The sequence below is a fragment of the Meles meles genome, chromosome 5, assembly GCF_922984935.1.
Source record: "Meles meles chromosome 5, mMelMel3.1 paternal haplotype, whole genome shotgun sequence".
Taxonomy (NCBI): Eukaryota; Metazoa; Chordata; class Mammalia; order Carnivora; family Mustelidae; genus Meles; species Meles meles.
This window is the reverse complement of record NC_060070.1, coordinates 9,952,219-9,977,872: the sequence shown is the minus strand read 5'-3', so window position 1 is coordinate 9,977,872 and position 25,654 is coordinate 9,952,219. Positions and strand designations below refer to the sequence as shown.

The 25,654-nt window shown below is 45.0% G+C and overlaps 1 protein-coding gene across 2 annotated transcripts in view; it reads left to right on the top strand.

Moving 5' to 3' along the window:
- Window positions 1-25,654, top strand: part of SNX9 (sorting nexin 9) — a 104,959-nt gene that overhangs the window by 35,232 nt on the left and 44,073 nt on the right. For both annotated transcript variants that reach the window (XM_046005522.1, XM_046005521.1), the window contains exons 2-4: window positions 13,159-13,245; window positions 16,180-16,254; window positions 17,492-17,617. In XM_046005522.1, the coding sequence (XP_045861478.1) occupies window positions 13,159-13,245; window positions 16,180-16,254; window positions 17,492-17,617 (288 nt within the window). The remainder of the gene's footprint in view (window positions 1-13,158; window positions 13,246-16,179; window positions 16,255-17,491; window positions 17,618-25,654) is intronic.

The following is a 25,654-nucleotide window of genomic DNA, read 5'->3' as shown; positions in this document are numbered from 1 at the left end:
GACTCCCCGCCGAGAATGGAGCCAGATGTGGGGCTTGGTTCCAGGACTCTGAGATCATAACCTGAGCCAAAATCATGATGCTTAACAGACTGAGCCACCCAGGTGCCCCAGGCTATTTCCTTTGTAAGGGAGAATTCCTGTCCCTTCAAGGGTCCTTCTAGCTGGCCTGAGAACCAATTTGACATGAGACTAGATTAAGAAGAGGAAATCTAATTTAATAACATACATCCAGGGGAGTCCACACAGATGTGGAAATTCCAGTGACAGGCAGAATGAAGGGTATGTGCCCTTCTGAGCTAAGGAGGCCTGGGACTTCCAGGAAAGGAAAGCTCTTCCCAGGGCTTGAGAAGGAGTGTAGACGCTTGGTGATTAGATGGTTGCCTGGCGGTGCAGATGGGTCACTCAGATAAAATTTATCTCAACAGATAAGCCTCTTTCTGGGAAAGATCCCCAACTGGATTCTTCTGTGTAGTTAATGGAGGGCCAGAGCTTTCTCTTGAGCCCTCAGGGTCTCAGTTGCCTTCAGCTCAGAATATTCGAAATGCCAGAGTGGCCCATTTCAGGGTAGCCTGCCCTCAGCCCCTACAGCTCCTCCTCTGAAACTTCCCTGCAGTTTCACACATTAAAAGTTGAGCAGGGGAGCGCCCAGGTAGTCCAGTTGGTTAAGCATCCACCTCTTGATCTCAGCTCAGAGCTTTATCTCAGGGCCATGAGTTCAAGCCCCATGTTGGGCTCCACTCTGGACATGGAACCCACTTAGAAAGTGTTGAGCTGGTAGGTTGTTTTATCTCACCGAACGGGTCCGTCTCTTAGTTCTGAGTAGGTCAGTAGGTCAGTTGGGACAAAGTCATTTCAGGAGGTGGTGAGGCGGATGTGTTGTCAAAGGTAGGCCTATGGTAGTCAGGCTGCTGGGGACTCTGTAAGCAAGGTACCCGGCTGCTGTGTCCAGGAGAGCTTGATTGGATACATAAAGTCAGTGTCGGTTCCCTAAAAGTGTCTGGTCCCATCTGCGTCTATGCATGTCTCTCTCAAATAAGGCATTCCCGTCCAGACTTTGGTAATACAGTCAGTGTTTCAAGTGGTGTCTTGTCATAAGGAGAACAGATTCTTACTGAACTTATGCAGATAGATTGCTATGAACATATAAGAATACTCACTAAGTTTCTGACTTCTGGAGGGTTCTGATAAGGAGAAAGTATAAATGTTTCCATTTGTTCAAAAAGGTGTAACTTATCAAATAACAATGAGTTGGTTTAAGAGAAAAAGTTTTCTTAAATCTGGAAAAAAACAAAACATTTATAAAAAGTCAGCAGTGGTCCAAACAAAAAGTCATAAAGAGTGCTGTTCAGTTCCACGTTACTAATTTTTCTTCTCGAATCCCCAGAACTTTTTGCCTAGCACTGTTTCAGGACCCGAAGGTCACCAGGCACCTGTGCTCAGCTTCTTCCATGCGTCTCATCGAAGACGCAACACTTTTGCAGGAAACTTCGATAGACGTGTCTGAGTTCCAAAGTATAACTGTCTGTAAATGATAAGAAACCTAAAAATGGCCATGGTTGAAGATCTGATTATAATTCATTACTGTGCAATCGACAGGGAAATTTGGTTTTTTTCGTGACATATGCTTCCAAGATAATAACGTTTCAGGGCATCGTATTTCTAGGAGGTTCATATAATTTTTAAAACACTTATGTTATTTTTTAATAACATGTCTCTGTAAGTGCAATGCAGCAGGGTTGAATATCACTTACTTGACAATGCTTCCCGTTTAATTTAACATGCCAAATAAGCCTGATTACTTTAATTTATCAAAAAAAATATCTTTGAAACATTCTGTGGGCCCTTTGGAACACCTCAGATTATGTGGTCAAAAGACTTTATTTTAGAAATTGTTTTGGGGAAGTATGTCAGAAGTATCCAAAGGTTTGGACATTTGGCTAAATAGAATCACAAGTCATTATGAAACCCTAATTATCCATTTAACCACAGTGATGAGAGTACAAGATTTCAGAGGCAAATACAGGTTACATAGTTGTGAGCAAAATTTAGTTCTTTTCCTGTTAAGACTCCATTTTCTTAAGTAATCAAAGAGCTAATAAACATAGGAAATTATTTTGGCAAACAATAGTTGTTTCTTATGCAGATAGCTTAAAAGGTAAAGAAAAACCTTTGTTACATCTTATGGAGAGCAGACCAATAATTCAAGAGAACTCTGTACTTTTAACAAAGAACAAAAAAGTTGTACCAGGGTACTTTTCATATTAAAACTCATTTACTTATTTAAGTTTTATCCTCATCTCAACCAGTACTGACCACAAATAAAGTTCTTTCTGAAGATTGTTTCTTCATAAACCTTCTACAAGTTTATTTTCCCTCTTTAAATAACCAGCCCCACTCGAGGACAAAATTATTTTCTTTTTCCCCAACAAATGTGTATTTTCATTCCTCATATTTTTTCTTACGAAAAGCACTTCCCATTTTCCTCGCATACCTGGTTGTTTTCCTTGTTGTTTCCAGTGATCTTAAATTATATTTGTTAGAATTCTTAATGCTTAGCAACCTTAATTTCTAGTGGAAACTAAGTAGTACTCAATTGTGAACCGTCTTGCCAGAATTCTTTAGATTGGCGGATTAATATATTAAAGAATGTGGTTTTTTTTTTCATAATAGTCTTTCAGTAAAGCATAAAGTATGATTACTAGCAGACCCAAATTTATCCTTAGTTTCTGCGTTGTAAGACAGAAGTAGATAAACCATGTTCATTACTTAATGTTTCCTTATTTTATCTTATTGGAAATGATCTTAGATAATCAGTAAACTTAACTCATCATTGAACTTAGCAAGACTTTGAAATTTTTAGGTGACAAGATTTTGGAAGCTATTTAAAAGTTTACGTACAAACCTTTTTGTTTTATTTATATCTGTTTAATTTACTTGTTCTCAACAGTTATGCTTAGACTGCCCATAAAACTTGATGAGGCAGCAGACAAAGTCAGCCATTACTCTAAGTATTTTTTTTTCCCTCTGGGAGATTTTGCAACAGAGATACCATGAACTTATTTGACTTTTAGTAAACTAGTAAACAAGCAGAATAAACGTTTTATATTTAACTCTAAATGCATATCTGCTTTAATTAAACCAGCAACCTTCAGTTAGTTTTAATACCAGGTACTGCCCCAGACCACTTGAACTTGAAAAATATTTGGGTTGGTTTCTTTTTTTAGTTTTTTTCTCTTTAAGATTTTATTTATTTATTTGACAGAGAAATCACAAGTAGGCAGAGAGGCAGGCAGAGAGAGAGGGGGAAGCAGGCTCCCGCTGAGCAGAGAGCCCGATGTGGGGCTTGATCATGACCCTGAGATCATGACCCCAGCGGAAGGCAGAGGCTTAACCCGCTGAGCCACCCAGGTTCCCTGGGTTAGTTTCCATATTAGCTTTAGGATGGCCAGTCCTTACACGTGCTTGATTCCAAATCAACTAAAGCTCTTTTATAGACTCATTTTAGCAATACCATCCAGAGGTAGAGAAAATATCTCACATTTACCATGTATGTGTACATGTACACACAAAAAATACGCAGACAAGATAAAAACAGCATCTTAATTTTATTTCAGTATTTGTGGAAAGGACATTATAGGCCCAGTTTTTAAATATTCTCTTTTTTTTTTTCCTTCAGTCTCAGGAGATTGTGTTTACATTTCAAAAACATGATAAGAGTTATAATTTCAAGGGATAGAGAAAGAATGTAAGAAAAAAATTTTTTTCCTAGACTTTCAGGGTAATTGCTGTTAATTGCTATTTAAAACTTATTTATATTTTTTAGGTATAGAACAACTGCATTCCAATATCTTGATCTTTTATAACATGTACAAACATTCTGAGAGGACTAGATGAGGCTTGGGGATTCGTAATGATTGGTGAGCTTTAACGTGTTTCTAGAGTTGCAGTTCTGGTTTTGTAGCGATTTGTCTATGAAAGACAGTGGTTCCTAATTCCCCAAAGATCTGGATTATAGCCTGACTATCAAGGGATTGGCCCATATTTTTACTAAATTTGCTTCTTTAGCAAAAAATTTACCCTTGGCTTCAATTAATCCCCAGACACTGGCCTTTCACAGATCATTTGTATAACAGCCAAGGAGAAATGTTGGTCGTCAATTTCCTCAGTGAAGGCAAAGTTGTCAATATAGTCAAGTAATCTATCTAATTACTTTCTAAATTGGGCAGGGTCTTTTGAAAGTAGAGGTAAAAGGATTTTATAATATAAAAGATCTGCAGCTGTCCAGGGGATGAGAATTCTTTCCCAGCAGGGTCGTCTAGGAGACAGCTGCAGAAAAGGACATCGTACCAGAGTGTCCAAAGCAGGCAGAGCGGTCCCAGAGCCCCCGGGGGAGGAGGAGCCAGGCCAGCCTCTATGCCAGTCTCGGGTGCTTCCGTTAGATTTATTTTCTGGCTTTCAGCTTTTACAGGAGCAACCTAGGTGCTTAGAGCCTAGAGATTAGACAGAATGATCCCTGTAAACCTTGTAGGGAGAGGGAAGTTAAAACCGGCAGATGAGCCTGGATTTTAAGAAGGGGAATTTACTTTGGGTGTGGACATTTATTTTTAAGTCTTAAGGCTAATTTGTGTTCTTTTATCTTGTCAGGGGAGTCCCTGAGGCTAGCCAGTACACTGATAACACCACCGAGAGCTCTTTCTCCCCCCCCCACCCTTTTTTTTAATATAGCCAGTTTGAAGAATCCATTGTCTGGGGCGCCTGGGTGGCTCAGTGGGTTGGGCCGCTGCCTTCGGCTCGGGTCATGATCTCAGGGTCCTGGGATCGAGTCCCACGTCGGGCTCTGCGCTCGGCGGAGAGCCTGCTTCCCTTCCTCTCTCTCTGCCTGCCTCTCTTGTGATTTCTCTCTGTCAAATAAATAAATAAAATCTTTAAAAAAAAAAAAAAAGAATCCATTGTCTGGCCACTGGTGAGTAGGATCTATTAATAGCAACTCAATGAGCCTTTTAGTGGCTTAAGCAAAGTTGCAAGAGGTTTCCAGAGAAGGGCATAGGTGATGCGGACCCCATGATCCAAAAGCCTTACCCCTGAAACTAGTATGAGAAAGCAAGGCACGGGCAGTAAGGATGTGTGTCTCCAGTGTTCCCCGGTGATGGAAGATGCCTCCCGTCACAAGCCTACTATCTGGAACACCAGTCAAGTGCTTCTGGAATGGGACTCAAGCACTGATCAAGCAGTGGCGGTTGAGATGACAAAAGTTCCTCTGGACTGGAACCTCTCGTGACAGTCACCCTGGGGTGGGCACAGCTGGACAGAGAGAGTGACTCGGATCCCCAGTCTGTTCGACTGGCCCCCAAGGTGCACAGTCTGAATGGTGGAGACCCAAGAGAATATTCTCATTGGTATAAAGCCAAGCTTTTGGGACACGGAACAGGTGAAAGGAAAACTCTAACAGCTTTATGCAAGTCTTGGGTCTGCCCGAGCCACGCTGATCCCTGGGAGGGATGTGCTGTGCGCTTGGGACCCTGTGTTGTCTTACAGCGTACCTCATTGTGCAGAAGTTTCCTTGAGGTTGGCAGGTGACCTAGTGTCAGTCTACCCGGTTCTGGGACCAACTTCTCCTATCGTGGAGTCTTCTTGAGGGGCCAGTGCTCTGGCAGCTTTTACGTGCTCGACCCCTGCCCGCTCATTTTGTGCCTTTGGCTTCCAAGATGTCTGTTGGCAACAGATGACAAAGAGACACAAAGGAGAACAAAGACCATCTCTGGGAGGAAATGGATCAGGAACCAACTGGACCCAGAGTCACTAAGCCCAAAGAACTAGTTCCACAAACATTTTCTCCTGCTAATCTAAGTTTAGAAAGTAAGAAAAGGGCTCGCACCAGCCTTCCTCCAATGACTCTGCAGGTAGAGACTCTGGGAGGCCGACATGGTTAAGAAATGTCACCTTCTGCGGCTGCTGGTCACATGTCCCAGATCTCCCAGCTGCGGCTGTGTTGGGGGCGCGTGGTGGCCAGTGAGTAAAGTATCCTGCCAACCACACCAGCTGTCCCGGAGCAAGAATTCCCATCCATTTCTAGGGACATTCCTTTCCTTCTAGCTGGACTGGAAGAGAGGCAGAGTAACAAGGGAAAATGAAATTTAGCAGCATCCGTACAGGGAATCCACACAGGCAAAATGAGGCATCTGTGTAGCCGGGGGCACAGGGGTGCCAGACAGACTGGGTTTGGCCAATCGCCACCGACAGAATCCGCAGGCAGAGAAAGGAGCCGAGGTAAAAACAAGGGATTGATTTCCCTGAGCCCACCCACCGAGAAGACGGCACCCTAGCATCTGAATGTCGGTCTCCAAAGTGCGGAAAGTACTTCCAGGTTTATAGAAGGAAACTGGGGGGCCAAGGTGGCTGGGCACGTGCAGGTGGGCCGTGAAGGCTCCACAAGTTGGGGTCAGGCATGTGGGGTCTTACTGGCTCAGGGCAGACCTTATTGCTTAGGGGGGTAGTTTTGGTTCTCATCATGCTTTGCCCACAGGGTCTTTTTTTTTTTTTGGCCTGAGCTCAGAGATAAGCTGGACAGGAGGACTTAATCAGTTAGAAAGTTTGAGGTCAAAATGCAGGTGGTTGAAGTCCTCCTTCATATAGGTTGTTCTGACCTAAGGGGACGGGGCCAGGGGTCTGGGGCTTCAGGGGAAAGGAATTTACTTCCCAGGGCATGAGAGGAGCGGATAACCTCATAATTAGATGGTTGCCCTGCTGTCCGGCTGGGTCACTCGGATAAAATTTATCTCTGCTGATAACCCTCCTTCTGGGAAAGACCCCCAGCGTGGATTTTTCTCTGAAGTTAAGGGAAGGGCAGACTGTTCTCTTGAGCTGCAGGGCCTTGATTACCTTCAGCTCAGAATAATCTTCATGCTCACGAGGTCCATCTTGGGGGTGGCCTGCCCTTGGCCCCTGCACCTTCTTTGGAAATTTTAAGAGCCACCTGTCCAAAATATGATAATCGATCTGTGTCCTCTGGGAAAGAGTTTTTTAACACCGGTGGCGGTCTGGGACCTCAGCCCTGCCCTACTTTAACAGTTCTAGTAATGACCCAAGGGGAGCTGTGGACAGCATGCATATCAGGCTCTCTGAGGACCGTGGGCAGGAAGGGAGAAGCAGTAGTTGGGTATAGTTGGATGATGGCTTCAGAATTCAGAAAACTTAGTAGGTTGGAGCAGTGGCTAAATCTAACAGGATGTTTTAGAGGGGTAATTTAAGATTCTCTGGTTGATGCAAATTAACTGAACAAGCACAGGCCAGGATTGAACTGAAATCACAGATTGTTGTAAACCAAAAAGCATTTAAGTCTTAATTACTTACAATAAGCACAAAGACATCTGCATATATTAAGGCTATAATAATACTCTCAGAGTCTATTAAATGAAGTTCTTTTTCTTCTGATGGTCTGGATAGTTGTGTAAAAACAAGATAGAGGAAGGCATTAACTGTATACAATTTCACAGAAAGCAAATGGCATGCTTAAATCAAACGTGCTTGGCATTTGAGGGGCACCTGGGTGGCTCAGTTGGTTAAGTCTCTGCCTTTGGCTCAGGTCATGATCCCAGGTTCCTGGAGTTGAGTCCTGCATTGGGCTTCCCTGCTCAGCGGGGAGTCTGCTCTCCCCTTTCCCTCAGGCCCTCCCCTGTCATGCTCACACGCATGCATGCTCTCTCTCAAATGAATAAATTAAAAATCTTCAAAAAAAAAAAAAAAAAGCTTGGCATCTGAAAAGGTGAACTAGTTACGTAGAAATATCCATGCAAAACTTCAGTTGTCAGGGGTCATATTAATGAAGGATCTGTCCTTCCCTTGAAATTTTTCAATTTAATTTTTATTTGAGTGTCTCTGTTTTTGAAGTGAGAGGGCTACATTGCTGAAGATTTACTGCTTTTCTCCAAGATTTGATTGTGATGTATGTAAACCCAGAGAAGCAGATGCTTAAGGATGAGGACTTGTCTTCTGCAATCTGACCCCCACAGGAACTTTCTGCTGCCAGGTTTTTTGTCATTTTGAACTGTTTAATTCTCTTGTTCATTTTAGGTTCTAGTGTTTTGGTTTGTATCAACTTGGACTCCCTCCATTGTGTGATAGAATCTGAAGTCAGCTTAGGCATGAAAGGAGAGCGGTTGGCTTTTGTGTCTGAGAGCAGGAGAGCAGCCTCAGGCTTCCTCACCCATCTCAGCAAGATTGCCATTCCACTCCACCAAAGGTGGACTTTCTCCATACCTCTGCTGGTTAGCCACTGGCAGCATTTTCAGGGAAAAAGACCCATGCTGTCCAGCATCTGTATCAATTTCTGGGAAAGAGGTCTGATTATCCCTCTTTGGGTCATATGCTTACCAGTGGCTTGGAGTCAAGCAGGAAGTTTCCAGAAGGAAGGGATATGGGGCAGACAGATGTTTACAGCGTGGTCAAGGAGATTGAATACTTTGCTCCCCTTCTCTCCTCTCTCAAAGGGAAATATGTGTTAAGGAAGATGGGAGTGTCTACACACCAGGTCTCTTCCAGGGCCTGGGACATGGACAGCTTTGGATCTGCTGATGGCTGTTTTACTGTAGCTAAATAATGGAACTTGGGTTTAAGGTTGCTGTCTATTATTCCTTCACCTTCGTCTGTAAGACTTTTTGGTATTGGCATTGAAGAGATTGCTGTTGACAGCATGTGTTCAACACAGAGAATCCTGTTCCCTGCTGCCCAGGAACCATGCAGAGAGTTAGCTCCTGAAAACACTTGAGTCATTTCTTAAAGTGTAGCCAACACAGGGGAAAGCAGTATCAAAAAATGGACCTTTTCTCAAGGCCATATGAAGCATAGGGGAACTGATGGGGACCAGAAACGCAGGTAAAGGGAGACAGCGCCCTGAGGATTTCCATTCTAGAGCCTTCCAGGCTAGCTAAGCTTGGTACGAGTGGTTGCTCAAATTTGTTTTCTGTTGACATGTTACGCTCATTTGGGGATATGCTTTATAACATTTTTTGTTCTCTAAAATTTCTCTCAATTCTAATTTTTAAGAAGCCTCTCTAAGGTTCTTTTTAAGGCTTAAATCAATGTTTACATAAACCTACAATGTTTATATACATTTTTCCATGGCTAAAGTTCAGTAATATTTAAATGTGGAAGGGAGTTTCCAGTTTTAGTTTTTAACTTGTTCCATCAAGTTGTACATTTGTACACAAGAGGCCTTAGAATTCTGTAGTGGTTTTTAGTTGGATTTAGCTGCATTTAAAAAAGAAATTGTTAGCCAGGATCCCTAAGGAACAATAACCAAACAACAGGTTACTCATCTGGCCCTTGTGTGCACACCAGGCCCTTCCCAGGAAGCCCATAGTCCTGGGGGCCTGCCTGGCCCAGGGACCCTCCTCACCCGCCTCATGCATTGATCTGCATCTGCCCTCCGTGCATGAGATTTGAGATTTGGGGGATGTGGTTTTTAAAAAATACTCCACAACGTGTCCAGCAGAATTGTATCAACTTTTTCAGCAGTAGGAGAAAGCCCCGTGTGCTGACCCCTGGAGTTCTCCATGCCTGAAGCCTACCACCACCACCACCCCCCCTTCCCAGCCTCTCAGGACGAAGTCCCGGAAGGCCAGGAGCCATGCCCTTCTGTGACTTACAGACCGGACCATTTGTTTCTTTCTAACATTTTGTTATGGAAAAAACCTCAAACGTGTAGAAAACTCAAAATCATTTTCCACTGAACACCATCAACCTACCACCTAGCGCCTGTAAACAACATCTCACTCTCCCTTCTTTGTTGCACATTCATCCTTCAGTCCGTCGTCTTATTTTTGATGTATATCAAAATAAATTAGTATTTGGGGATTTGGGGGGGTTCTTAACCTTTTTCTAGTAGCTATGGATCCTTCTTGTTCTGAGGATTTCAGGCATCATTAAGCAAGTACGGGGCAAGTGCACTGGCAGGCAGGAAGCCTCCAGTTCTGACCGTGTGGTGTGTGTTCAGTAAATATTTGTTAAATGAGTGCAGGTCCATTAGTCCTATTTGACTAGCTCTGTAATATGCCTCAACTTGCCACTTAAGGACAGTTACTTTTCAAATAAATCGTGGGTTTCCTGGGTACATGTTATCTCCATTGGGTAAGATGGACCTTCTCTAATGAGATAGTCCATGAAAGACAATTATTTAGAATTTGAAATGGATTAAAAATTATATTAAGTACTATATATAAAAATTTTAGTTATTTTTGTGAGAAAGTGAGCACGAGTTGGGAAGGGAGGGCCAGAGGGAGAAGCAGACTCTCCACTGAGCAGGGAGTCCAATGAGGGACTCGATCCCAGGACCCTGGGATCATGACCTGAGCCGAAGGCAGGTGCTTATTGGACTGAGCCCGCCAGGTGGTCACAGCAGGGATCGTCTTGGAATATGCACATAGTGGTGTTTGTGGGAATCATGTGTCTGGGGTGAGGCAGGCCAGGAGGAGCCTCTTGGGGAAGAGGCTAAAGGAGCAGCCCCACCTCCCGTCACCCAGAACAGCTTCCCTTTAGTCTGTTTTCCACGGAATTAAGATTGTATTGTAGGAAAAGGTTGAAAACCACAGCTGTTGGGTTAGCTGACCAGTGTGCACAGCCATGTAGGCCATCGTAGAGTGGGCAGTATTCTGGCGGAAGAACGGAAGTACATCTCGCTCCCTGGATCTTCAGTTCTGGGGTGAGCTGGCGAGGGGTACTGCTCTATTGAATTCATCCCGGTGGCTCTAGGTAAAGAATAGTGAGCATTTGCACGGCCAGGGAGTCATCTGAACGCGTGTGCATCTTACACAAGTGTACGCGTGAGTGCGTCCGTGGGTTCCTTCAGTCCCTGAGAGTGAGTGTGCCCGGAACGCGTGATCTCTGCTTTCACTTCTGACCTCTGTAAGGAATGGGTGTTGGGGCGCTTAGGTGGTGCCGTCGGCTGGGCGTCCGACTCTTGGTCTGGGCTCAGGGTCTTCAGGTCCGCCCCTGTGTTGGGCTCTGCGCTCGGGGCGGATCTGCTCGCGATTCTCTCCTTCTCTGCCCCTGGCCTCACACCTCTCAAATAAATAAATCTTTAAAAAAAAACAAAGAAACAAAAGTCATGCCTCCCTCCCTCCCCCCGCCCTTGGTGAAATGGGTGTGTTTTGAGATCATTTTGAGAGCTGATCTCTGAAGGTGGTGTGGGCAGCTACCAGGAGTAGGGGCTCTCACTGTTGGTATCCTCTTTCCTCACAATAGGGCTGATGAATCATTTTGGTAATATGTCTTCCTTTATTTCAAAACAACCACAGCCACGGTCATGAGCATGTTTACAAAGTGTATGATAAAGATTGTTTGGTTTTTTTACTGTGAAGTTTACATTTGTAACTTCCTCTGTTCGACCTGATTTCAAGCTTTACTACAAAGCTGTGATCACCAAGACAGCGTGGTACTGGCATAAAAACAGACACATAGACCAGTGGAACAGAGTGGAGAACCCAGATATGGACCCTCAACTCTATGGTCAAATAATCTTCGACAAAACAGGAAAAAATATTCAATGGAAAAAAGACAGTCTCTTCAATAAATGGTGCTGGGAAAACTGGACAGCGATATGTAGAAGAATGAAACTCGACCATTCTCTTACACCGTACACAAAGATAAACTCGAAATGGATAAAAGACCTCAACGTGAGACAGGAATCTATCAGAATCCTAGAGGAGAACATAGGCAATAACCTCTTCGATATCAGCCACAGCAACTTCTTTCAAGATATGTCTCCAAAGGCCAAGGAAACAAAAGCAAAAATGAACTTTTGGGACTTCATCAAGATCAAAAGCTTCTGCACAGCAAAGGAAACAGTCAACAAAACAAAGAGGCAACCCACGGAATGGGAGAAGATATTTGCAAATGACAGTACAGACAAAAGGTTGATATCCAGGATCTATAAAGAACTTCTCAAACTCAACACACACAAAACAGATAATCATATCAAAAAATGGGCAGAAGATATGAACAGACACTTCTCCAACGAAGACATACAAATGGCTATCAGACACATGAAAAAATCTTCATCATCACTAGCCATCAGGGAGATTCAAATTAAAACTACATTGAGATACCACCTAACACCAGTTAGAATGGCCAAAATTAGCAAGACAGGAAATAACGTGTGTTGGAGAGGATGTGGAGAAAGGGGAACCCTCTTACACTGTTGGTGGGAATGCAAGTTAGTGCAGCCACTTTGGAGAACAGTGCGGAGATTCCTGAAGAAATTAAAAATAGAGCTTCCCTATGACCCTGCAATTGCACTGCTGGGTATTTACCCCAAAGATACAGATGTAGTGAAAAGAAGGGCCATCTGTACCCCAATGTTTATTGCAGCAATGGCTACGGTCGCCAAACTGTGGAAAGAACCAAGATGCCCTTCAGCGGATGAATGGATAAGGAAGATGTGGTCCATATACACAATGGAGTATTATGCCTCCATCAGAAAGGACGAATACCCAACTTTTGTAGCAACATGGACGGGACTGGAAGAAATTATGCTGAGCGAAATAAGTCAAGCAGAGAGAGTCAAGTATCATATGGTCTCACTTATTTGTGGAGCATAACAAAGAACATGGAGGACATGGGGAGATGGAGAGGAGAGGGAGTTGAGGGAAACTGGAAGGGGAGATGAACCATGAGAGACTATGGACTCTGAAAAACAACCAGAGGGTTTTGAAGTGGGTGGGAGGTTGAGGAACCAGGTGGTGGGTAATAGGGAGGGCACGTACTGCATGGAGCACTGGGTGTGGTGCAAAAACAATGAACACTGTTATGCTGTAAATAAACAAATAAAAATAAATATTAAAAACAAAAAACAAAAAACAAAGAAACAAAAGTCATGCCCCCCTCCCCCCCCTTGGTGAAATGGGTGTGTTTTGAGATCATTTTGAGAGCTGATCTCTGAAGGTGGTGTGGGCAGCTACCAGGAGTAGGGGCTCTCACTGTTGGTATCCTCTTTCCTCAACAATAGGGCTGATGAATCATTTTGGTAATATGTCTTCCTTTATTTCAAAACAACCACAGCCACGGTCATGAGCATGTTTACAAAGTGTATGATAAAGATTGTTTGGTTTTTTTACTGTGAAGTTTACATTTGTAACTTCCTCTGTTCGTCTCTATTCCCAATAGGCGCGGGTTATGTATGATTTTGCTGCTGAGCCCGGAAATAATGAACTGACCGTTAATGAAGGAGAAATCATCACAATTACAAATCCGGTAAGAGGTTTTAAAAAAATCCGATGGTCTCTTAAGAACTATTTTTAGGATTTTATTTTTTTTAATAAGTTGATCTTTAAAACCTGCACAGATTTTTGCCCTGTTGTTTATGAAGTACTGATGGTGAATAAAAGTTACGCCCCCAAAAGGTAGTTGGATGGGTTCCATCAGGCAGAAATGGAAAGAGATGTCCCAGTTAGGTCCCAGCCTGATCACAGGTTCAGTGTTTCTGGGAAGTCACAGCTGTGGCTGACGGATGACAGCCTGTGAGCCAGGTGTGCGGCTGAGCCCTTCACCTGTGTTCTTGGTGTGTTTTCTGCATGACCGCTGCGAGTTAGGGCCTTCTAACCTGTGTTGTACAGATGAGGGTAATGAGACCTAGAGGGCAAGCAAACTTGCCCAAGATCATTCTCTTTGTAAGTGGCAGAGCAAGGAGGCAAAACCACATTTGTTCGGCCTCTGAGCCTCTGCTTTTTCCCTCTGCTGGGAACACGGCGTGTAAACAGGCGTCCCAGGGGTACAGGGCACATCTGCGCCAGTAGCAGACAGCCTAAGAAAACTGGCTCTCCAAGTCCAGCCAGACAGGACCTGTGAGCCAGGATGTAGACCTTGGATTTCATTTGTAAGTACTGGATTCATTGAAGGGTGTTCTCGTTGATGTTAGGCAGGTGATGTGGTGAGACTTGGATTTCCAGGAGATGAATCCGGCACAGGCGTATGGAATGGACTGGTGTGGCTGGAGCCCGGGGATGCCCCTTGAGGTCGTAGCCACAGGAATTGAAAAAGCGGAACACAGGAGGCCTTGCTGAGTCTGGCCCAGAGGACTCGATGCCAGATTAGATACTGTTGGAGAGAAAAGAGACAAGGATCCTGGAGATTTTTGGCCTTTGGCCTGAGTGTAGGGTGGATGTATTAAAGTACGTGAGTCAGGGAGAAAAGCTTCGCTGGAAAGATCAAATGAGTTTACTGTTACTTGAAGAACAGTAAGTAATGAACCCTTCGCTACAGCTTTGTATCAGTTTAAAAATGGAAATGCGGACGTGGGGGGAAGGGAAGGAGATGATGCAGGCGTTCTTCCTGGTAGGGGGGACGGGAGCTGGGGAAGTGCAGAGACTGGGGAAGGAGAGTGGGAAGCGACCAAGAGAGGGTGGTGGCTTCTTGATATTGAAAGTATTTTCAAAACCTTTTTTATATGTTTTAGATAAAAAAAGAATTACTGGGTAAGAAAAGCATATATAGTTTCAGATAATATGCTAGGTGTGTAGAAGTAAATAGGTTCTATTTTTAATCATAAGAGAGATTAAAGATTCTTTATCCATATGACTTTTTTAAATGAAGAAATAGTCTTCATTTCTTGGTAGAATAGTATTGTCTTTAAGTTGCTGTTATGCACAAAAATGGCCAAAGTTGGGGCTTGAAGTGATTTTTATTTTTATTATTTAAAAAAAAAAAAAAGATTTAACTATTTGAGATAGAGACACACAGAGCATGAGCAAGGGGAGAGGCATGGGGGAGAGAGACCAGCAGACTCCCTGCTGAGCTGGGAGCCTGACTGGGGGCTCAGTCCTAGGACCTGAGCCGAAGGAAGACAACCAACCATCTGAGCCACCCAGATGCCCCTTAAAATGATTTTTTAAAAAGAATGTGATATCGGAGCACCTGGGTGGCTCAGTCAGTTAAACATCTGACTCTTAGTTTAGGCTCAGGTTCATGGGATCAAGCCCCATGTCAGGCTCCCAGCGGAGTCAGCATAAGATCCTGTCTTCCTCTCCCTCTGCCCCTTCTCCTGCATGCATGTTCGCTCTCTAAATAAATAAATAAGAAAATCTTCAAAAAAAAAAAATGTGTTCTCTAGATTCAGGTAATTGAGACATGATTTATGAACTTAAGACAACTCTTATTTTAAGGTGAAAAAGTAGGACTTTGTAGAGATAATAGATTGAAAAGTGGGAATTCCAGTGTTTTATAATTGAGTTTAACATTATTTATCCAGAAGAACAAAGGAACCGTGGATCAGTTAGCTTTCCCTAGGTAACAGGCAATCCTTAAATGAACAACCATTTGTTGTTTTGCTCAGGAACCTCCAGGTTGGCTGGATGGTTCCACTGACCCGAGCTCCCACCTGTGTCTGCAGTCAGCTCTTGGGCAGCTGGGGTTGGGTACTTTCACACGTGCTACTCAGGTGTCTGGTGGGTCCCCTGCTGAGGGTTGGCTGGCCTGGGGTGGGGTATCCAGGAGACAGGGCCTTCTCTCTGTCTTCTAGCAACCCACATTATTCAACAGCTCTTTTGGAAAAAGTGTACAAAGCCTCTTGAGGCCAGACTCAACTCACCCCATATTATTTCCACCTCACCTCATTCTGTTGGCCACCGAGGTCGCAAAGGACAACACAGATTCACCCCACAGAAATGGGGGTGTCATTCTGCTTCTTGACAGTTGGGGCTGCAAGCCATTTTTGTCATCTGCCCTCAACCAGTGGATCGAGAGGAATTGCACATGGACAGCACTCTCGTCTATTGAATGGGCTCCTGTTCAGTCTTTGATCACTTGTTTGATTTTTCTTCTTTTTAGATGATGTCATTTTCTGGAGTAAAGAGAAGCCTTAATTATTTATAACTTTGAGGGCACCTAGGTGCCTTAGTAGTCCGTCAAGCATCCAACTCTCAATTTGGTCCGGGCTGTGATCTCAGGGTTGTGAGTTCGAGCCCCGTGTCAGGCTCTGTGCTTACTCACCCTTGCTTACACACACTTCCTCTCTCTCAAATAAACCTTTTAAAAAAGTGTTTATAACTTTGAACAGTGTTAGCTCTGTGGGAATAAAGAGCTTAACATTAATTACTTTTCATGTATAAAAAAGCAAAATTCCTGTAGGAAATTTCAACTATAATGTCATCTTTTTTTCTTTTCTTTCTTTCTTTTTTTTAACTTTATTAGGATGTTGGTGGAGGTTGGCTGGAAGGAAGAAATAGCAAAGGAGAACGCGGGCTTGTTCCCACAGACTATGTTGAAGTAAGAACTTACTGTCTTACAGTAATTAAACCTGGTCTTTGTCAGACATCTTTTTATGAATTATGGAAAGTAGCAACTTCATTTTTAATAAAAAAATTTATGCTGTAAAAGTAATACGTGCTTATTATGTAAAAAGTGAAAAATATATTGAAGTAGAACTAAGGAAAAAATGTTACCTATAGACACAAGCTCCAAGGAGTGACTCCAGATACATAGGTTAAGTTCCTTCTGTTATTCTGAGTAAATGTCCGTATTTTTCCTCTGTTTATATTGTGTAATTGCTGCTGCTTATAATACTGTTTATATTACAGGATTCATTTACAAAGTTTAAAAAGATTTCTTTTGAAGTAGCTCCCTTTGCTCTGTGCTGGTTTAGGACCCATCCCTTAGCTCCTTCTCGCATCCCCAAAGAGGGTCTTGGAGGAGCTCCCTGGGAGCTGCTGCCTGGCTTAAACTCTGTGCCCCTATAGGCCAAGGCTAGTGTACCTGCCCCTGAAGGAGCCTCCCACCTGGGACACACCCACTCAGCTGACAACCCCACTCTGAGCCAACCTCCCTGCTCCCCCTGCTGGTTACCCTTAGGTCGCTCAAACTCCCCTCCTGGGTCCCCTGGTCAGCTTGCCTCTCCCACCTCAGGTGACCAACCAAAACCAAGGTTGCCTGGTGCCCTGTGAGTGAAACAGGAGTGAGATCAGGAACAAGGTGCCTCTGGTTCCCCTTCAGCAGAGGGGAATGATGCCCGGGGCAGGTGTTGTCCTGGGTGCTGTCTACCTCTTGTTCCTGATGGAGACTTGGGGTGGGGAGTTTTGAACCCTCTGGAGAATCTGATGAATCTGTGACCCTTCTTCTCAGAAATCTGTGCGTGTGCCTGCACCCCGAGCTCGCCTGTGCGGTTCCAGAGGGCTCACAGGCCCCTGGACTCAGCCCACCGGTCTTAGGTTTATGTCCTGTTTTACCTCTGTGCACTGTGTAGGCAGGATCCTAAAAATGGACAAGAAGGAGAGAAATCTGAGTGGTGCTTAGAGAAATCTAAGTTGGTGCTGGCATTAATTGCATTTCCTAGAACTCTGCATGCTTCTGGAAAGGAACAGTTAATAGAGATGTTCAAAGGCTTACTTACCTTTTAAGAACATAAACCCCTTTTCCATAGTAGATCACAATTTTTGCTTGCCTTTAGAGGCTCTAACTCTGAAATGCCCGTAATCTATGAAAAATCTATGTTCTTTCTAATACTCAGATTTTACCCAGCGATGGAAAAGACCCATTTTCTTGTGGCAATTCAGTGGCTGACCAAGCCTTCCTCGATTCTCTCTCAGCAAGTACAGCTCAAGCCAATTCGTCAGCCGCCAACAGTAACAACCAGGTGAGTCTCCCGTCCTCTGGCTGGACTGAGAGCAGCACATCTGTGACGGCTCGTGGTACGTTCTCACGGGTGCCATTCCCTGACAGCGTAAAGTAGCTGGTAGATGTCTGTGTGGCATTGCTGTGGGGCATTAACAAAGAACTTGCCTGTTACACCGGCTAACACCTGTTTCTAAAGCTGATTATGAGAGAGAATGCAGGGTGTTCATTGAGAGTTGCTTCTAGAAGTCTGGCATGATATGAACATAGACACTATGAGACGCAGATATTCTCCCAAGCAGGGGGAGGAAAGGCAGGGTCCCACACTCAGGCGATGAGTGTCAGAGCTCCGGCTGAAACAGGAAATGACTTCTTTGACTTTGTCATGTTTCCTACACTCTCACAGTCGCAGGGCAGGTGAACGTGGCGGCAGATCAGGCACTCAGTGCTCAGCACTGCCGTTGTGTTGCCTCCAGGAAACTCACAACTGTGGGACGATTTGAGAAGAATATGCTGAAGTTCGGCATTAATTTTAATGAGAGTCTGACCAGCTTAGATGACTTTATCTAGTTCAGTTATGGTTAAGTGATTACCTTGGGTGAGCAGCAATGAGGAAAGTCAGAAGATGGAGAGCAAAATGTTACCACTTCCTACATCTTCCGAAACAAATGGGCTTTAGGTGATGTTATTTCTTGATATTCTTTAACTACTTAGAAGGTTTTTAATTATATAAAGCCTGGCAGTCCTATCACTTAGTAATTATTTGCTTACGGAATGTTTATATCTTAACCATCCAAGAGAGTTTATCCAAGTGCTGTTACCATATGTTAACTGCAGATTTTATACATTTTTATTTATTTATTTTTTAAAGGTTTTATTTATTTGAGAGAGACAGTGAGCATGAGCAGGGGGAGAAGCAAAAGGAGAAGGAGAAAACACTCCCCGCTGAGTAGGGAGCCCAGAAGTTGGGGGCGGGGGGACCCAGTCCCGGAATCCCAAGATCATGAACTGAGCTGAAGTCAGATGCCTAACCAACTGAGCCACCCAGGCACCCGGATTTTATACATTTTTAAATACCTTTTGGTGGATATTAGAATAGAATAAGTAAAGGAGGCAAAAGGTGGAAGAATATTCATCCTATTTTAATTCAGGGACCTACTCCAGCCACTGTCCAGGATGGACCGAAGCACTCTGACCACAAGTTCACCATCCGGCTCTAGTCTTGGTTTGTTATGAAGCAGCTTCCTCAGCATTTAAACATAGCAGCAGGGACCGAATAACATAAGTCAAAATGTGTTTTCTTCCAGGTTATTTAGAAGAAAATAAAACCAACTTTTTGAAAGTGGATTTTACTAATCTATTCTAACACTAAATCCAACCAGACCAGATCCTTTAAAAGCAAAGAAAAAGTGAACTGAAACTAGAAGTAACAAAATACAGAAAGCATGACCATAATTAATTTACTGAGCATTTGGATTTAATTTAAATCAAGTAAAAAAAATTTTTTTTTGAAAGAAAGAGCAGGTGGGGAGGGGCGGGGGGTGGGGAGGAAGAAAGAGAATCCCGAGCGGGTTCCACACCCAGCGCAGAGCCTGATGCAGGACTCTGTCCCACAGCCCTGACATCATGACCTGAGCCAAATCAAGAGTCGGGCGCTCAACCGACTGAACCATCCAGGGGCTCCCTTCTCAAGTAAAAGCAATTTTAATAGCCATCTCTGCTTTCAGTCATCTGGAGAGAAGAATAATTTAAATAGGCCAAAATGGTGAGGTGTTTATAAATACCATGAAAAATGTCACGAATGAGAAGCCAGGCAGCCATTTTTAATTGGTGGCTTTTCACAATTTTGCTGTCAGGTTTACTCATTCTTTCATTCTCTGAATGTCAATAGGAAAATACTATTTTTGTTCCAGGGATATGCCTCTTGGGACTTTCTCATTGCTCCGGCAGTGTGTTCTGTCCCAGAAGTCAGTTTTACTCGGAGGGCAGGTGTGTCAGCAGAGTCCACTCTGGCCCTCCTGGGTCAGGCCCCGCAGGGCACACCCCCTTGCCCCGTGGTTCGCCGCTCGCTTGCAGTCAGCGCGTCTGCTTTCCTAGCGCCGGTTTTTCTGAATCTGGCTTTGTCCCCGCACAGGCAAGCTGCAAACAGCCAATACACATAGGAAAAGACTCATTTGCAGAGGCCACTGTTAAATGGCCAGAGAATTAAAATGTTTTAAGGCCGAGTTGTGAGGGAAGGCACGCTCCGGCAGGCGCTCTCATGCGAAGCTGGGGGAAGGATGAGTTGACGAAGCGTCTGGAAGGCAGTCTGATAACGGGCATTCGTACTGAAAACGCACACACTCTCTGACCCAGCAGCGGCTCGCGGAGCTGGGAACAGCCTCGTGGGCAGAAGCTTCGCCGCATGCGGTTCCGGCAGCGGGAGGCTGGGACACGCACGTCACCCAGAGGGGCCTGGCCAGGCAGACCCCGGGGCCGCCACCCAGGGTGGAGGCGGCTTTCTGGGGGAGCGCGCGTCTCGACCGGGAGGCAGCGATGTGGGCGTGTGGTTGTTTCCAGAGGCACAGCACTGCGGATCGTGTTACCTCTCCCGGGCTCGAGCATACACACGCCACAGGTGCCAACTGCAGAATATTCAGGAACGAATCATCGAATTCTCAGTGCTTTGTACTCAAATACAGTTTCTGAGTTGCACGAGCACCGCCACCGCAGCGCCTCTAGAAAGGCAGAATCGTCTCTAGGGGTTCGCGTTGGCTTCCCTGTTCCTTCTCTGTCTGGGGTTTTAGAGCCTGAGGGGTGATCCACGTGGGCGGCAGGGCCACCAGCTCCTTCAGGGACCAGTGGACAGTTGCCCCGTCTGGATTTGCGCCCGGTTCCCGGTGTTTAACTCACGCCATCGCCTTGGTTCTAAAAAGCTGCTCACGGTAGATCTTTCCGAACCTCTTCCGAGGCTGCCCCCGGATTGCGCATTAATGGAAGGTTCTGGGAACCCAGATGTTTCCTCTGGAGGTTTCGGAGAGGCTTTTTCTGTCTTCATCAGATACCGCAAGAACCCCCGAGCCGGCACCCGCTGCTGCTCTGTGCCCCGCGCCGCATCCCCGTTCACCGGGAGGCTCGGGTCTCCAGCTTGCTGCGTCCTCACCTCGAGCTGCGTGCTCTGCCCCCGGGGCCGGGCAGGGTCACGGGCCTGAGCCTGGGGGTCACACGCGGGGGAACAGGCTGGCTTCTCTGTCCCCGCCTCCGGAATGGGAGGATTGGACCCCTCGTAGGAAGTGCTGTCAGCACACGAGAGACCTTCCGTAGATACTTCTTCCCCTTCTGGCCTCCCCGCCGCCCTTCTCCAAGGGGCCTTCTCGGTCCTTAGCCCGGTTCGCTACAGCCTTTTTCCCTCTCCTCCAGCCACGGAGATGTCTGTCTAGTCTTGAGTTTTCTCTTCAGTTTGCTGCATTCCCAGCTTCTTGTTCCCCTCAAAACTGCCTTCTCTTTCTCACCTTCCCATGGCATTTCTCGGGAATGTTCTTACTGCCCTGTTCTCGTTCCTCTGTGAGACCCTCACGGGGACGGTTACTGACGGGCCTGGCCTGCATTCCGCAGATGGGGAAGGGCCGGGAAGCGTGGCTTCTCGAGCCAGGATTCCCGCTTCTGTGTGACTCAGTGGGCCCCGTCTTTTCTGTGCCTGCAGGTCCTCATCTGGAAGCTTCCGCAGGGCAGCAGGAACACGCAGAGGGAGAGATGGCTCCAGTGTTGGGAGCGGTACTGGGTACTCAGCAGGGACCTCGTAACTGTTTGGTTTGGTATCCTAGATGCCGCTCCCTCTAAAACAAGACATTCCGTGTGTCAACTCTTTGCTTGAGAAACTCTCAGGGCTGCCCCATTGCCTCTCGAACCAAGTGACCAATGGCACATGTCGAGAGAGTGACTTGTGGGGCAGGTGGTCACCGTCCTGCCAACAATCGGGCAGACCTGGGACAGGGCATGGTGGGGAAGTCGTATAAGAAATTCAGCTGCACTTGTGTGGCCGATACTTTCCCAGCCTCGGTGGTATTGCTCTGACTCCCCAGCATGGCCGCATCCTCACTCTGTCCGTCCTTCTGCGTTGGGCTCCAGCCAGACGGGCTCTTCCCCAAATGTGCCCCGTGCTAGCCACCCTTGACTTTGCATCTCTTACTCTTCTCCTCCAAGAAGGACGGAATGGCTCGTTCTGCCTTTCAAGTCTGCCCAGCCCCCAAGGTTCAGCTCAAATACTGCACCCCTTATGAAGCCTCGTTTGGTCTTTCCTTCTCTCAATTCCCTTAGCGCTATTTCGGACTCTTCCAGCAAATTATTTGTGAACTTGCCAGCTTGGTGAGAAGCAGAGATTCTTGTCTTATTTTTTCCCATTCCCGTAACCTCTAAGAGGCCTCGCACCTAATCGTGTTCTTCCCACGTTGGAATGATGTGTTGTTGTCATTCTTTCCTAAATCCAGCAAAGGTATATCACAGAGGAAAACGTTACGAGATGTACTGACTTCATTCAGCCTGAATTCTGTCAAGGGAGGTAGTGTCATTCTCAACATCGGCTGTAGGACTAGGAACCGTCATAACACCTCATTCCACTGTCTGCTGGTTTACCCAGTCAGAAGTGGTTCATTCCCTTAGAGGAAATCCACTGGGATTGCTAGTTATTTTAAACCATTTAGATATTAAACAAATGCTCAAAGCTAAGTGAGTATTTAGGGAAATGACATCTTTTTATTCAGAGATTTTCAGTGTAATGATATTTGTTATGAAGGACTTTTAATTGGTTAAGGGATAAAGAAGGCAATAGTAATTTTACATTGGAACTACATTTTGCTTTCTCATTTCTAAAAAAAAAAAATCCATTTTAGGCCACTTTAAGGCTGTCTTGTAATTCATTTAAAAATAAATCAGCAAAGGAATGCTTTACATGGGTATTAAGTTTGCTTATTATTTCATTATCTCAGATAAGATCTGTAATGCCGTAGACTCTCACGATTGCTTGTTGAGATTTCCTCTTTATAAAACCCCGTTGGAAAGGTTCTCTCTCCGCACCCCACAGACGAACCCCCTTTAATGGGTTACAGGGCTTTGTAAGGAAGGCTGTAGACCTCTGTCTAAAGGATTTGCTGACATTTTTCTCCAGAACTGCATCAGGCTAGTGATACTAACTTTCCATGCTTTTTTGATCCCGGATCCTTGCTTTGAATAAGACCGCTTTATGAGTCTAGGGAACCTTTCCAAAAGTACACGCTGTGACGTTCATTGTTGAGGGTAGTTTGTCATTGTTGTTTGTTTTCGTCTAACAGGAAACAAATGACAAAAGGGAAGGGTTTGTTTTGTTTCTTACCTGAATACTGCTTTGATGAAGGGCCAGTGAGCATTGTTACAACACAGCCTGTCCCTAAGCCCATCTCTCATGGCCTTTTATTAGACCCATTTGGAAGCTGCTCGTAGCATCTTTCTGTCCGGGACATAAAGCTTCTTATTTTAAGACTTTGTGCTATCAATATAAGTCAATGCCCTAAAACAAATATTTCCCACTTCTTAGGACAAATTAATAAAATAAGTTTTCATTTCCTGTATTTAAAAAATAGATATCTGCGGTTGACACCGATGGGTTCAGAATGTGAATTAACAAAGGGTTTGTTAAGCCAGTTAAGCTCTTTGGGTCATTTCCAATCAGCACAAACAGGTTTAATTGGTTTTATGATCTAGACTCATTTTTTTAAAGAATGCACGAGTTTTCTATTCTGACCAGTGGTTTTGTGAAGATAGTACAGGTTCATCTGAATTAAATGAATTATAGTTAGATAATATCCTTTGAGCAAAAGATCTGTAAGGAACAGAACCGGAAATTTTGCAAATTCTTCTACAGTCTGAGTGGAGATGGCTGGGCTCTTTACATAAGAGAATTTTGTGCCTCTGTAGGCCCTTTTGAGAAAGAGTTCAGTCTTTGTCAGGAACTGTTGAATGTTCTTGGGCATCTCAATATTTGCTTTCAGCCCCTACTTCCTGACACATTTGGCACGTGGCCATCACGTGTCTGATGGAGAAATGTCAGATGAAGACTTTGGTGCCCCAGTCATGCAGATGAGGTGTCAAAACAAAAGAAGAAGAAAAAAAACATAAATCACCTCAGCCTTCACAGAGCATGCAATTTTCTTTTCATTCCTGTAGCAAATTCCTGGACAAAGTCTTGCCCTGGAAGGGAGGAATTTTGTGACTAGAAGCTTCCATCTGTGCTTCCAAGCAGGGGACCGTTCATGAGGGTGTAGTGGAAAGAGAGGCCGTGGCCGGCAAGCCAGTTAACACCACACAACATATGAGCTTGGGACGGAGGCACCGCAAGTACTCCCTTGTGTGGTGACAGGAGAACCTTCGATTGCTTCCACGGCCTCTCCCCCAAGATAACAGTGTGAAAGGTAGTGAGCCCGTGAGTCAGGCTGCCTGTTCCTGGCGGACTTACCAGACCGTGTGGTCCACATTGACCTGTACTGATGGGAGCGTCTCCTCTCGGGAGCCAGGTGGGCAGCCGGAGCTGTGAGCACCCACCAGCTTCCTTGAGCCGTCGTCTGTCCTTCGTACTTGCGTTTGCTGGTTTGGCAGAAAGCAGCCTTGATGAAATACGTGTTAGCTTTTTCATCAGTTCTCAGACCTCAGTCACCCTCAGTGTCCAGCCTAGTGTTGGAGAACCCGCAGAGAAACGTTTGCATCGTTACCCTTCTCTGTGTCTTGTTGCCGTAGCTCCCGTGTGGCCGCTCTTGTGATGTGTGCAGCCAAACTTGTCCTCAGACCACGTCTCGGCTGCTTCCTGGGAGACCAGTGGATGAGCCAGATCTCACCACTGTTATCCGAAAGAGTCCCTGCCCTCTTGTCGGAAGTAGCAGTGTGCTTCTGACTGGTCCAGGTCCCCCCAAAGATGTCCTATATGAAGCAAAATACAGCAAGATAGGACAAAGCCAGAGCCTGTCATTTTTATGCACTAGGGTTTTTATTTTCTTTAAAAGCAGTTTCTAACTAGAAACTGCTTTTATATTTTATTATTATAGAAGCAGTACATATGCATTGTAGAATATTGGAAAATTCGTGCTAGCCAACAGAAAAGCACCATGTCCCCACCATTCCCTACCATTTACACCATGGCTCATGCCTTACTTTCCCTGCTGAACATGGTTATCCACGTGTGTACCGTACGAGACACATACAGGACATGCTGTTTGTAGCCTTTTAAAAGTTGGCAATCCTTTTCAGTAAATTTTCATCTTACGTAACATCCAGACCAACTTGAGCTTTCCCAGCAGACCCCAGAATGTCCTTTACAGCTTGTTTAGGAATGGGCATTCAGTGTAGGGCCAAGCATTATGTCTGGTTCTGTCCACTGTGTCCCTCACATGTCTCCTTTCTTTCCAGCACAGCATCTACTTTTCTGTTCTTAGTAGGTTTTCCTGTGGAATTACTGTCTTTGGGATTTGTCCGGTGGTTCCTTGGGTATTGTCCAAGTCGTTCCTCTGTCCTCTGTCGTATAAATTAGAAGTTGTACCTAAAGGCACAAAGGAGGCACAGAACATTCTGGGCAAGAGTATATGATAGGGATAGTGTATATTTATGCTACATCACATCAGAAGATGCCGCTGGTCAGGTGGAACCGTCTAGTCATGTCCTCTCCTTGTGACCAGAGGGTAGTCTGTCTGCTCTTCATTCAGTGCTGTTAACCATTCAGCTCATGGTTCACCCCCAACTGACCTCCTTGCCTCAATCAGTAAAGCGCTTTATTCCACATTTACTGAGTGGCTTTCTTCCCTAAAATAGCACTTTTCCTTTCTCCGTTGGAGCTAGTTAGCCACCTTGGAAAACTGTTTCTGCTGGAATTTGGTATCGGTGTCCATTTCTTTCCCTTTAACTGCCAGCTTTCCAGGTAAGAAGTTGCTTTCACAGCTGCCTCAAGTCGTGACAAATGAGTTTTCCTGTTTTCTCTGGGACTGTTGTGGACCCGTGGGTTTACGCTGGTCCGGTGCGTTCCCACTGGCATGGGTCTTTCTTTTTTATGCTTAAAATTACG